General features: G+C 44.5%; 1 protein-coding gene across 1 annotated transcript in view; it reads left to right on the plus strand.

The window, feature by feature from the left end:
- The window catches only part of Ypel (Yippee-like), a 31433-nt gene extending 18855 nt beyond the window's left edge, over positions 1–12578 (plus strand). Inside the window, exon 5 of the mRNA XM_077654041.1 lies at positions 5863–12578. Coding sequence (XP_077510167.1) covers positions 5863–5952 — 90 coding nt within the window. The 3' untranslated portion in view covers positions 5953–12578. The remainder of the gene's footprint in view (positions 1–5862) is intronic.
- Positions 12579–13176: the final 598 nt, after the last annotated feature.

Consider the following 13176-nt stretch of genomic DNA (forward strand, 5'->3'; position numbering starts at 1 on the left):
TGCTGCAAAGTATTATAACGAGGTTGGTGCCAGTCTCGGCAAGGCAAGCCTTCACAACATCAGTGCAGTGGCCTCGGAAGGAATCCAGTACGAGCATTGAGCATCCAATACGAGCAGCAGCTCTGTTTCTGATTTCTTCAGCAGTGGCTATATTCTAGCTTCTCTTTTGCTGTGAAACACTGCCGCCGAGTCACACTCATGACGCCAAAACAAAGCAGGCAAACAGTGCAAACTGGGGTGTAGTACACACACAGTGCCTGACACTGGGCTCAACAATACTGGCTGAAGAAAATGTGGCCAATGGCACGGGGAAGAATAAAGAGACCATGAATGTGGATTTAGCTGTGCCTTTCATTGACCCCTCATCGGTTTGACAAGCGCAAATGATGATGGGGATGGCGGTCTACACCGGGGAGGCCAGCCGAGCATTGCCATGATTTACTCCACTTGGCTGTGTCTACAGGTGCTATAGTGAAATGTATGGGTTTGTTTGAAGAATGGGGGAAGGCGATGGGCAGTTCATGGGCACTAGTGTCCCGGCAGTAGCAGCACAGCGAACGTTGCAGAGCTGGTCACCAGTAGGCGGCGGTGCCGGGTCCACGAGTAACATAGGAACACTTCACAGGCTCTTGGCGTGCTTGGGTACATAGTTGGTGAACAGCAGAACTAAGTCTGGAATGTGGTGGGCCAGGATCTCAGCTCTCAGGATCTCAGCTGCGCATTGTTGAGGGCGTGTTGCCAGTGAACTGTGCTCCTGCAGCAATCCTAGACCTAGTCCAGGTCGGCCTGGGCATGGCATTCGGTGCAGGTGGTCAGGATATCTGGTGGTGCCCTGCCATGATGAAAGCAGTGGAGCAAGAATGGAGTCGGTAGCATCTCAATCCCCATCTGGATTTTTCGAATACCGTGCAATTCACTTATAACGATATTGAGAAAAATCAGAAAATCCAACTGTTAAAACCGAATATTGTTGTATCTGGGCCAGCAAAAGAAAAAGCAGGAAAGCACCAACCATGCTACCCATGTTACCCACGTATTCCACCATGCATGCAGCCACCACCACCAACGCTCCTGTCAAAGGTAGCGTCTTGGCGCTCGGCCAAGTTTGCCAAGCGCCCCACCCTCCCCGGAGATCCTGTCGAAAGACCAGCCAGAAAGATCCAGCCTTGCTGCCACGTACCAATGCAACTCTGTGACATAAGTTGTACACAAGCATTTACAACCCCAGTCAACCACTGTACGTCTGCTGACGTATGGCCCTTTAAGGATATGCGGATATCCGTGAGATATCCATCGATCTCTGACAGATCTCCACGGAGGTACACGTGTAACTGGAACAATCTCCCACAGACCTCCGATCCAGATATCCGAGGATATCCCCCGCGTATCTAATGAGGCCATTGGCATGTCATGCCTTCTGCGCTTTCATGAAGCAGGCCTTGGTGACTGCAGCCAGTAATATATTCAGCAATTTCCACGGGCTTGTAGAAAACCCTACAGAATGCACGAAATCGGACATATGTCCACCATGTGTCAGATGCATGCCTCTATGAACCAGACACTAACAGCCACAAAGTAAAATGTATCAGATTGAAGACAATTTTATTAATGACATTAAAGCTGCTTTCACTCTTCAAGGGGAATTCTTCAAGCTGGTCCTACCAGCAGAAGTTTCATGCAATAGGAAGGGTTACTGCATGCAGGCAGTACATTCATTGTTGAACTTGGTATTCCAAAAAGGGATGTTCTGAAAAAACAAAGCAAAACACAAATACAATACTCTTACTGAAAGGTTAAGCAAAATTTTGAAGTGAGAGATACTGTAAGTAAAAACAATAATTGAAGGACAATATCAAGAGAATTTCATAATTTTAACCCACAGTTTCTCCAGCCTTGCTGCCACATACCAATGCATCTCTGTGACATGATAAGGTGTACACAAGCGTTTACAATGCATATAGCACACGAAAGAAAATAAGGCTAGTCATCTACAATGGCACAGTGCCAACTTCAGCTTGCAGGGGTATGTTACCTTCGGGTTGCAAGGTCTGAAAAATGGCGGCAAAATGCGAGATTGGGCAATTTGTTCCGAACGGTTGGATGAGAAAAGATACCCCACTTATATTTCCCTACATATTACTGAAATAGCGTCCATTTTCCGTCATGATTCTAGGCTTTTGATTAAACAACTTTGACCAACAGCACTGTACAGAAATATATTTTTCCCAAGAACTCTCATCGCGCAAATTTTCATCCATCACTGTGCAAGTACACTGCACTACAGCTAGATACCCACTGCACAGAGCAAAGAAAAAGAAAGCATCAACTACATGAGGGGAGAAAACTTGCAATGTAGTTCATACTTACCTGTAAGCTGGTTCTGTACACTGCAGGTACTGTATAGGTCATAGGTCAGTCACGTCCACACTGCATGTCCAAGGAAATAAAATACGAGAGAGCAGCTTGTACTGCGCTTTGTCAATATAACGTTGGGCGTCACGATCCAGCAAAACATGATCTTTGTCTAGACTACCCTGCCCACAAGGTTCACTGATAAAGCACGCAGCCAGCACTAACAGGCAGCTCCGCCGGAGTAAGAAAGAGAGGTCTGCTCACATTCCAGAGACATGCGGCTCTAGGCGTGCCATACATGGTCCTGCTACCTTGCTTCCCAAAGAGCTGAGGGCATTTACATGTTTGACAAAGATGCACCAATGCACTGCATGACCTGACTGCATTCAGTGCGCAGCGGTATGAAGATAAGTGAATGTGTGACTGAAGTTTGCAAATGTAACAGAACACTTCAGCTGTCCTAAACAATGTAACTGCTAGTAGCAAAGTACTGTGCAGTAGATGGTTGGAAACATCCACTCGGCAAGCCTAACATTGAAACAACTCGATAAGCTGTGAAGGTAGATAACTTACATTGTTTTCAACCTACCTGTGCTTTTCATAACATAGCATAATTTAGGCACCAATACGCTCAAAGTAATCGTCAAGCACAGTTACTTCGCAAGGCCGCTTCTTTTATCCGAAGCAACAAAGCGTCCTCCGCATCTCAACAAGGGAGCAGTCAGATCGGAGCTTTTTCACGAGAGCTTCAGGTGCAGAAGGAGGTCTTGTCGAGCGTATAGGTGACACATCACATTTGCAGCACAGCCAAGCAACCACACAGCAAGCAAACCGCACACTGTAGCAAAAATAAATGTCGAAAGTAGCACATCGTGACGAAAAACGACGCAAATACCACGCGACCGTGCCAGAACTGTTCACTGACGGATTGGATTGGATCGGCTTTTAGGCCTCTCGCTCTGCCGCAGCCCATGGTAGCAGTTTGTCTTCATGGAAGGCTGCATGTCTCTTTTACCTCGGTGGAATGCTGGAGGAGGAAAGGTTGTTATGATCACTGGTGCCAAAAAGTCACTAAATTAGTTAAATTCAGGTTCTTTCATATGAGCCCCATATTTGAGTGATCTTAATCGATTAATCTGAATATTAAACTGATTGGTGCTATAGAAATTTAATCGGCTGAATTTTGTCATTTGCAATATTTTTTAATTTTTTGTCTGTGAAAAACAGAATGTGTGTGATGTAAAATACATCAAATCCCTAGAGGCATATTCATAGATACCCGACGGACGCCGTTCCGCGGATATCCGCCAGCAACCTGAAAATGAATGTCCTTCAGACATACTCCGAATCTCCCTTGCGTATACCCGGATATGGATGTCTGTAGGGATGCCCTACGGACATCCTCACCTGGCACTGGAGATTCGGATCTTAATAGGACATACTCCTGATATCCGTGGTTGACTGGGATGCATATAGCATTCAAAACAAAATCAAGCTAGCGATCTACAATGCCACAGTGCCAATCGCAGCTTGCAGGGGTATGTCACCTTTGGGTTGCAAAGGTCTGAAAAAGGGTTGAAAAATACGATAGCAGGCAATTTTTTTCTGACCAGTTGCATGAGAAAACATAATATCACGCTTATGTTTTCCTACAATTGCTGAAATAGCATCCATTTCCCCTCAAGATTCTAGGCTTTTGATTAAACTGCTTTGGCCAACAGCACAGTACAGACATGTATTTTTCCCAAGAACTCGCAGCACGCAAATTTTCATCTATCACTGTATAAGTAAATTGCGCTACAGCTAGGTACCCACTGCACAGACCAAAGAAAAAGAAAGTATCGATTGCATGAGAGGAGAAAACTTGTAATGTAGCTCAAACTTACCTGTATGCTGCTGCTTTACATTGCAGGTACTATATAGGTCATAGGTCAGTCACATCCACACTGCATGGCCAAGGAAATAAAATATAAGAGAGCAACTTGTACTGCACTTTGTCAATATAACGTTACACTTCACAATGCAGCAAAACATGACCCTTGTCGAGACTACCCTGCCCACAAGGTTCACTGGTAAAGAATGGAGCCAGCACTGACAGACAGCTCCGCCAGAGTAAGGAAGAGAGGTCTGCTCACAATCCAAACACATAGCTCTAGGCGTGCCATATATGGTCCTGCTACCTTGCTCAGCACTGAGCCATGAGGGCATTTACGTGTTTGACAAAGATGCACCAATGCACTGCATGATCTGATTGCATTCATTGCACAGGAATAGGAAGATTAAGAATGTGTGACTAAATTTCGCAAATTTAACAGAACACTTCAGCTCTCCTAAACAATGCTACTGCACAGTGTGAAGTACTGTGCAGTAGATGGTTGGAAACATCCACTCTGCAAACCTAACATTGAAACAAGTCTATAGGCTGTGAAGGTAGACAACTTTTACATTATTTTCAACCTACCTGTGCTTTTCATGACAGCACAATTTAGGCACCAATACACTCTGCAGGCGGGCCACATACACACCGCAGAGACAACACCGCTAACGCAGTAAGAAACATGTTTTTTGTGCGTTGTTTTATCGCATTTGTGAACCTGTGTACAACTGCCTTAGGATCTACACCGCGCAAATGCACTTTGTCTACACTTTTTTCGCAGAGTAGAGCAAGAGACAGGCCTGACGTGACCCATTGGCTTGCGGAGCTCTGTGGTAGGCTCGCGAACGCGGGCAAACACGTTTGCGGCAGCTATCGTGTCGTACTTGTAACTTCCACTCCAGTGCAAACAAGTTGTGCGATAGAGTGTAATTGTGTTACAGTGCTTCGCTTATCTCACAGCAACATCTTCAAATTAATCTTCAAGCACAGTTACTTACTTAGCAAGGCCACTTCTTTCTTCCCAAGCAATAAAGCGTCCGCGTGTCAACAACGGAGCAGTCAGATCGGAACTTTTCCACGAAAGCTTCAGGTGCAGAAGAAGGTCTTGTCGAGCTTGTAGGTGACGCATCACATCTACAGCCAGCCAAGCAACCACACAACAAACAAACTGAACACTGTAGCAAAAATAAATGTGGGGAGAAAGAAAAAGAAAAAAAGGGATGGAATGTTAAGATGATTAATGTGCTCGACTCAAAAGCATGTCGTTGAACAAGAAAACAAAAATTGCAAAGGAAGCTGATGACACGCATGCTTTATGAGGCTGTATATATGGTCATGCTCTCACAGGCAGCATTTTCACTGTGGATCTTAAGGCTGTGTGTCTGTGGCCAAAGAGCATGTTCTGTGAGGCATCATTTCGGCAGATATGTGTGCACAGAAACGTTCTTGAGAAACAAGTCATTCCGTGATGGCGAAATTATCAAACAGAATTTATTTTAAAAAAAAAGATGGTATGAGTGAAATGCCCCCAACTCCCCCACGTCCCTTTATGCCTCATTTGCTGAGGTAGAGTGCCTTCGTAGACTCAGCTTGCCCCTCGCATCTCACACTTCTTTTTCCATTTTTTGCCTCAGGAACATGCCTTCGAGTCAAGCCAGAAGTACAAGGAGGGCAAGTACATCATCGAGCTGGCACACATGATCAAGGAGAATGGTTGGGATTGACAACACGCCCCCGTGGAGGAGGAGGAAGAAGATGCGCCGGCGCCGCCACCTGCGTCATCGTCGGCCCCCTCCTCCCCCGTGGTGGCCCTTCTCCGCAACGGCCACCCGCCTCCACAGTACTTCCCGCCGTTCTGAGGAGTGGAACCGCATTGGCACGATAGCCGCCAAAGCAGGGCGGCCTCAGCTGGATAGGACAGCCCCCCTGGCTGCTACAAGAGCCAAGTGTGCCCGCTTACTTGAGTAGAGGACTCTGCCTGCCACTCCCCGGCACATCGTCTGCTCTAGCTTTGACACTGCAACATTGTTGTTTCTCTATTGAGGTGCTGTCTGTTTTATAGAAGGCTCATTTTCTCCGAGGCTATGACCAGGAAAATTTATACGCAGCAGAAACTTCTCAGTTCATAGATGTTGCAGGAGATTGAGGGCAGATTGAGTATTCCGTATTCCGTGTGCTGAGATTCTGGCTGCTGCTCAGGTCCGTGTGAATTTGAAATGTGAATTTTACTTACCCACCGTTAAAACTGAACAGTGGTAAATTGCAATCCTTGGTTATTGCTCAAAGCTGTGTGTCTCGATAACTAGTGGTGAGGCTATTTTCGCGGTGAAACTTGTGTTCGAAAAGCATGCACCATGCATTTTATTGCCTATGTGCGGTTATCACTGTTTGTTGCTCACGGGACTATAAGATCCTTAATGTGCAGAATTGAAGCTGATTTCATGCATGTTTCAGTGCCCAGCACTTAAGATTAGGTCTGTTCTTTTTCTTGCATGGCCTTTGTGAAGGCTGCAGCAAATGCTGAACTAATGGCAGAAGCCTCTCTTCTGTCTGTGAACTTGGTTGTCTCTAACCGCGATTGTTTTTTTTTTTCTTGCTTCAAATGAAAGTACTAGTGAAAGCTTTAGCTTGATTAGTGTCCTTTGGTTTGGCAGGTCTCTTGCTGAACTGCACATAATGGAGCATGGCATGTATTTTTGAAACCATCTGATAGGAAAGTCCAGAGTTTGTTGGTTCTGCTGTAGTGGTGGCTGTTTTAACATGCTGTTGGGTTACGTTCAGAGGCTTGGCGGACAGAGTCCTGATATGGGAGCCCACAACAAATGAGTGCCCGGAGGTGTTCTGGAATTGAGACCAGTTTTGTTGACTTCTGCAGAATGGTTGCAGTGTCAGATACCTGCGTGATGAAGTGTCGGGGAAATGCAGAGAGTCTGCGAAGGAATCGGTGTTGGAAGTGCGAAACGTCACTTTTCCATTGAAAGGATAGTGCTGTGTTCAGCTTCAGCCCTCCCTGTGACAGACTTGCCATGAGGACTGCGGGACTGTGTTGTCGTGCGATCACTGCAAGAATGTGGCAAAAAGAAGAAGCAAACGTTTTCCCACAGCGTTGTTGGAAGATCAGTGGTGACAACGGCAGAACTGGATGCAGTGGGCCAGCTGTGAGGACAAATATGCCATTAACTAGGCATGGTCAGGAACCGCGGGACCTAGGGCTTATTGTTGTCAGATTTTTTTTACTCATTATTTTTCAGGTTTTTAGAGTGTGTGTTAAGCCTTCAAGAGTGAGGGATGGAAAGAATGACTGATGTGTGCATGTACATGTGTGAGAGAATTATTTAAACCATTGTCTTTGAATGTATGGGAATTGTATGTGTTACACCTTGAATACTACTGTGGAGTGTGATGGTAACTGTTTGCATGAGCCTTGAGGAATTCATCTGGTCACAAGACGCATATGCTGCTTGTGTAATGTTGCGCGTTTGTTTTTGATGATCACAGTTGTGAGGTTTGGCGCAGTGTTTCTCCTTGGAAGCTTTGCTGACACTGTTTGTGTGTGTGTTTGTGTGCTTGTGTGTTTTCTCTTACCTGTGCATTTTTCTCTCTGCATCTTCTAGTCTGCGATTGTTTTTTTATCTCAACATTTACTGCAAGTGCTTCCTGCAATGACAACAAAGTTTTATCTGTGATTACATCATTTCTTTCTTGCTTTTTCCTTCCTTTTTGATAGCATGGTTGCAACTCGTGAGAACAGGCCACTCACAGAATGTGTGGTCTCTTGCTTGTGGAAAGCTGCATGTTAGCATTTGTAGTAGGAGAGGTTTGCGGTGGACGTTATTTCACAAGTTTTTCACGTTCATTTCGAGGTCATCACAAATTGAGGCTGATCTTGCCACGGTGTTTTCATTTTGTCGTTTTTGCATTTGTTTCTTGCCCTACTTAATTAGCACCCGTGACGTGCTCACTGAATCTTTGGAACCACTGGTGTCGGTGTTCACCTCTTGGCACGGGTGGAGGATAAGATGTGGATGCTTGCGTCGCTTCACCAGTTTACTGATGGTATTTGCTGTTGTCACTGAGGCAGTTTTTGACAATCCTCCGCACTTGGACATGCTCCTGTTCGCTTTTTAATTGGCTTATTTCACCAGAGGGGGACACTACTGACAGTATTCAAGTGCTTCTGTTATTTTGGAAGAGTAGAAAATGTCACACATTCAGATCTTTTGGACAGTCAGGGTAGCAAGGAACAGTTGACACGATACTTCCTTGCTTAGAACATACCTGCAGTTGCAGGCAGGAATATGGATGCTGATAGGTTGCTTTCTTTGCCACATGTTGGTGACATTAGTAATGTTTTCATGTGCAGCACAACTGTTCTGGTCACCGGTTAGCGCTCGGTATTAGTTCACATCAAGCTATTGTGTTAGGTCAAGGGAAGGAAAGGAAGGTAGTAAAAAACCTGGAGGGCGACTTTCGTGCCTTCAGCGATGCAGTTCTAGAAACTCGTACACTTTAAAGCGTTGCACTTGGTCATTTTAGTTCATAGGCTTTGTGCAGGTTTTGAGGTACGTTCTGTGTATCTGCAGTTTCAGGTGCACTGTAATGCATTGCACAGCAACCACCATGTTTGTTCAGATTGATATTCACAAAAAGCAAAGTTCTGAGATTCTTCAGTCCGTGTAACTTTTACTTGATTCATGGTGTGCCTGTTCAGAACCTTCAAAATACTGTTTGAAAGGTGTGTCTAAGCACAAAGTTGTATACTACTATTAGCACCACCAACTGAGGTGTGACAGGCATCGGGTTTTCTTTTTTCCAGACATTTTTATGCAGTTCAGAAACTGTCTTTGAGCATTATTGATTGCAGCGCACACAAATTTTCGTTCATACTCGGATGGCTCTTATCTTAATATGGGCGCATAAATAATCAGACAGGCATTTGGCACTTGAATAGGAATGCAGTGTTCAAATAGATATATCTTGTTCTACAAAATGCTCGAAATCCAGTTTTTTAGAAGAAAAGATGAATGAAGGCAGATGAGATATCAGCATGCGAGGTTGACGAGTGGAAAGGGCTGTGCTTGACAAGGCAAAGAATACTTGAGGCATGGAAGTGGAATTTAACGTGGGTGGGGTTGACAGACAAGTACTTATCTGCAGCGCAGACAGGGTATGATATTTTATCCTTATTGCTCATTCTTTGCAGTTACGGACATCTTGTGGTTTTAAGATTTGTAATGTAAAATTGAAATTGATTTTGCACCTATCTATCGAGTGGTGGCTTTTGCTCTGGGAATGAGTCTTAATTCTCCCTGCAAGAAAACAGGCTTCCCATTTGCTCATTGATGGTTGTTAAAATGCCACAAAGTTTATGGCTGCTGAAAGCTTGTACAGGATTTCGCACCCTGCATTTTTTTGCCGGCGATGAGCCATGCATACAGGGGTGCTTTACCAAATGATGTGGTACATTGCAGTGTGCCGAGGCAATGAGAGCTTCTGCTGATAGCCGTTGCTGCAAAAGTCAAAGTAACTCTGATCATTACTCAGTCGAGGAGGTGTTGAAATATTTTTGGCTAAAGTTCTTATTAGTTAGCGATGGCTGTCATTATGCACAAAATTCTGCCGTGGTGTTTGCAGCATTGCGTGTATAACTATCCAGAATTTTTTTGTATGTTTATAGTACCTGCACTAGCGAATATTTCGCAGGATGGATCATTGCTGTGTGCATCTTCACATACAGTCTACAGTCACAAAAAAATTACGGTGCCAGTTGATATTTCTGTCTCTAAAGGTTAGGGCGGCACAGGTATTTCTGTTCTCTAAATGTTAAATTAAGACTGGATAGAAAAATTGGTCCTAGGCAATAAAAGTCAATTTGAGAAAGATGCATGGGGCGCTTTGATGCATTATGTCACCATGCAGTCTTTCTTGTCTGCACGCATCATCGCATCACAGCATGTGCATCTCTAGCCCTCCCTCATGTTGGCCTCATGTTGGCCAACAGACGAGAAGATATGGGATGGTCTGCCTGGGTGGAAAAGCTTGAGGCAGGTAATAGGAATGGCTTTACATGTTTTTTTTATGTCCCTCTGTTTTGTGCCAAGGGTCTTCTATAGACGCAAAGAGGGTTATGGTAAGGTGCGACGTCTGTAAGGTACTTCAAAGGAAATCTTTTCAGCTAAGACATTCCATCGAACCTGCCATGTTAAGCAGCAGCATTGAGAGTACTGCTCTTTTTCTTTCCATGATGAACTTTAGCTTGGTTACTCTTCTTTGAATAGCGGGAATCAATTGTAATGGCTCACGTGTCTTCATTTGGTACACCTTTGCTGGTCGCATTATTTCCTGGTATGAAACCTGTAAAATGGACGCACTCGAATTTGTGCTTGCGTCGTTCTTCCGTCCCTCTTCCGAGTTTTGTGACAGGAACATTGTGGCTTACGCGAAAATTTTGCAATGAGAATCGCCCTTGGTAAATTTTTGGGGCACAGCCAAATTTAGCTGGCTTTCTTTCCTTTTACGTCAAGTTGCCAGCATTTGGAAGTTTTAAAACTTCTAGCCATCTTCAAAAACTTCTGCTAGCCCTGGCTTGCACTGTTCCGTGCGTGCAAGGCATGTCACTTTCTTTAAAGCGTGTCCGAGCTCTTTTACCGCATTCTTGCTTTTCAAATTCTGACTTGTAACACACTTCGTTCTCGCTACATGCTGGTCATTTCCCTGTTTTGTTAAAAGCTAGTGTGCTAAAAATTTGTGTGATGATTACTGTTTGTTGATGAAATTTATGGTTGTCTGTGTCAGAGGATTATACATTGTTATTGCTGGTAATGCGTTTCAGCTAAATCACAACATGTTGGAGACAGTTATAGCTGACATGGAGCTGGCAAAATGCACTGGGTAGCCAATATCTTTGCTGCCATGCCAACTGGCATTATAGGTGCAGGCCTTCCATCCTTTATTTTTCACAAGCAGTGACTCTATCACTATTAACTGCGTATCCACTGTTTGTTTTTGTTTTTTGCACAGGGACTTCTTGACTATGCTTTTGTCAGTTTGATTTCTACAGTTGATTCTTCCAACTTCTTCTGGCATCGCCTTGTTGGCCAGTGTCAACCGTCGTCAGTCGTTGTCAGCACCAGTTTCTTTTTTGATGATGCAGCTCGTTGTAGTCACAAAAGTTTATTTTTACTCTAGTGAACAGAGTCTGCTTTGTGTTTTATTTATTTCTCAGCTACATACTTTTGTTTCTTTTATGTTAGTGTTGTGGTATCTCAGTAGGAACACCATTCTTCAGTGCCCGACGGGGGCCAAGCTTGATTAAAGTGTGAGATTAAAATTAAAATGGCTTTGTTTAATCCTGCGGGGAAGTGCAAGCTTTTTATGTGAGCATAAGTCCGGTTTTTTTCTTGCATTTTTGTTTTGTTTTTGTTCCGTGGAAATGTAGTGCAGATGCCTTGAGTGCTATTTGTAGCACGTAGCTAATCCAAAGGAATGCCGAATCTCTCCCTTCTGACATTACACTCCCATTCCCATGTGTATGTGTGCGCAGTTGTGTTGGCTTGGTGCACGAGGGCCCACCTTGTCTTTGCCACACTTCAGGTCATCGCAGAACGACTGATCGTTCATGGTAGCGCACCAGCAACAGCACGAGTTTTAAAATTTTCTTACCGGAAAGAAAGGAAAATGCTGTTTGATGGATCATATGAGAGTTGCCGGCTCGCCAGAAGTAGTACATTCCTTCGGAATGCTGACAGTTGCATGGAGATAGTGTCACCCACGGCTGGTTTTTTTTTTTTTTTAGAGGTGGCTTGTTGACTGTAGGAGCTGTTCTAACTGGATTGTGGTACATGCAGCAGACTGAGGCAGTATAGTAGTGTGTGCGGTTGTCACGTGTTGTCTGTTGTGTCTATGCTGACTGACGATGATGTGGTCACGCAACAAACACTTGCATATAGTGGCTCCAAAACTGTTTGTATACACATGCACGAGGCTTTCTTGACTGTTTTGGACTTTTTTTTTTCTTGGAGTGATTAGCGTTGTGTTCTTCGTCCTTGTACGTGAAGCTTGGTGTTACAACTACCACTGTAATGTGCAAGACATGCATATTTTATATAGACACATCAACTGTTGCGCACGAGTCATCTGTGCTTTGTTTACTCCATGCCATGTGTCGCATCATCTGCTCTACAAATGAGTTGCCTTCAGCCATCATCACTGTCGTTGAGGGGCGTGTGTACGCATATAGGAGAAGAGCGAACGAAGACAGCCTTCGAGCCTGGAGTGTGACTAAGCGTATTCTGCTGTTTGAGTCATGTCTTCAACTTTTTTTGCATAAAGCAGAGCTGCTGTCCCTGTACTTTGTCCTTCATCTCTGTGGAACACCCCATGTCAGCATTATATACACAATTACTGCGTTTTTCGAGTACTAGCACTTAGAGAGGCTTTCTTTTTTTTTTAACTTCATTTGCATGCCAGACCTGCAGGAGGTGGAAGCGATATATGTATACCAAGTGGATATGGTCGTGCTCAGACAGTTGCCCACTTTTAATTACGCGTCATTTATCACGCCGTTTGCTTCCGGTATGTATTGAATAATATTGGTTGTACGTTATAGATGGCAAGATTTATGCATGCACGAATGTATTAACTGTAGGTACGCCCGTACGGGCGCCGTTGCGTCCCTTGTACACTGGTTAACACAAAAGCTGACAAACCTAAAGCCACCGAACGGGTGGCAGCTTGCCGTTTTTGATGCACGGGTTAAACAAGCCGGCCTTGCATCCTGCCACAGCAAATGCGTAGCAGACGCCGTTAGAACTCACTCTGCAGCTTATGTGCGAAGCAAACTGGTTGAAGTGAAGATTCACTAGTTCGCAAGCGTGACAAAAGAGTAGTATATTTTTAAACCGCTGAATAACCAAAATTCTATGTACGTGTTCTGTCTGCCAGGTTGA

This window comes from Amblyomma americanum, chromosome 2 (genome assembly GCF_052857255.1).
Source record: "Amblyomma americanum isolate KBUSLIRL-KWMA chromosome 2, ASM5285725v1, whole genome shotgun sequence".
Taxonomy (NCBI): Eukaryota; Metazoa; Arthropoda; class Arachnida; order Ixodida; family Ixodidae; genus Amblyomma; species Amblyomma americanum.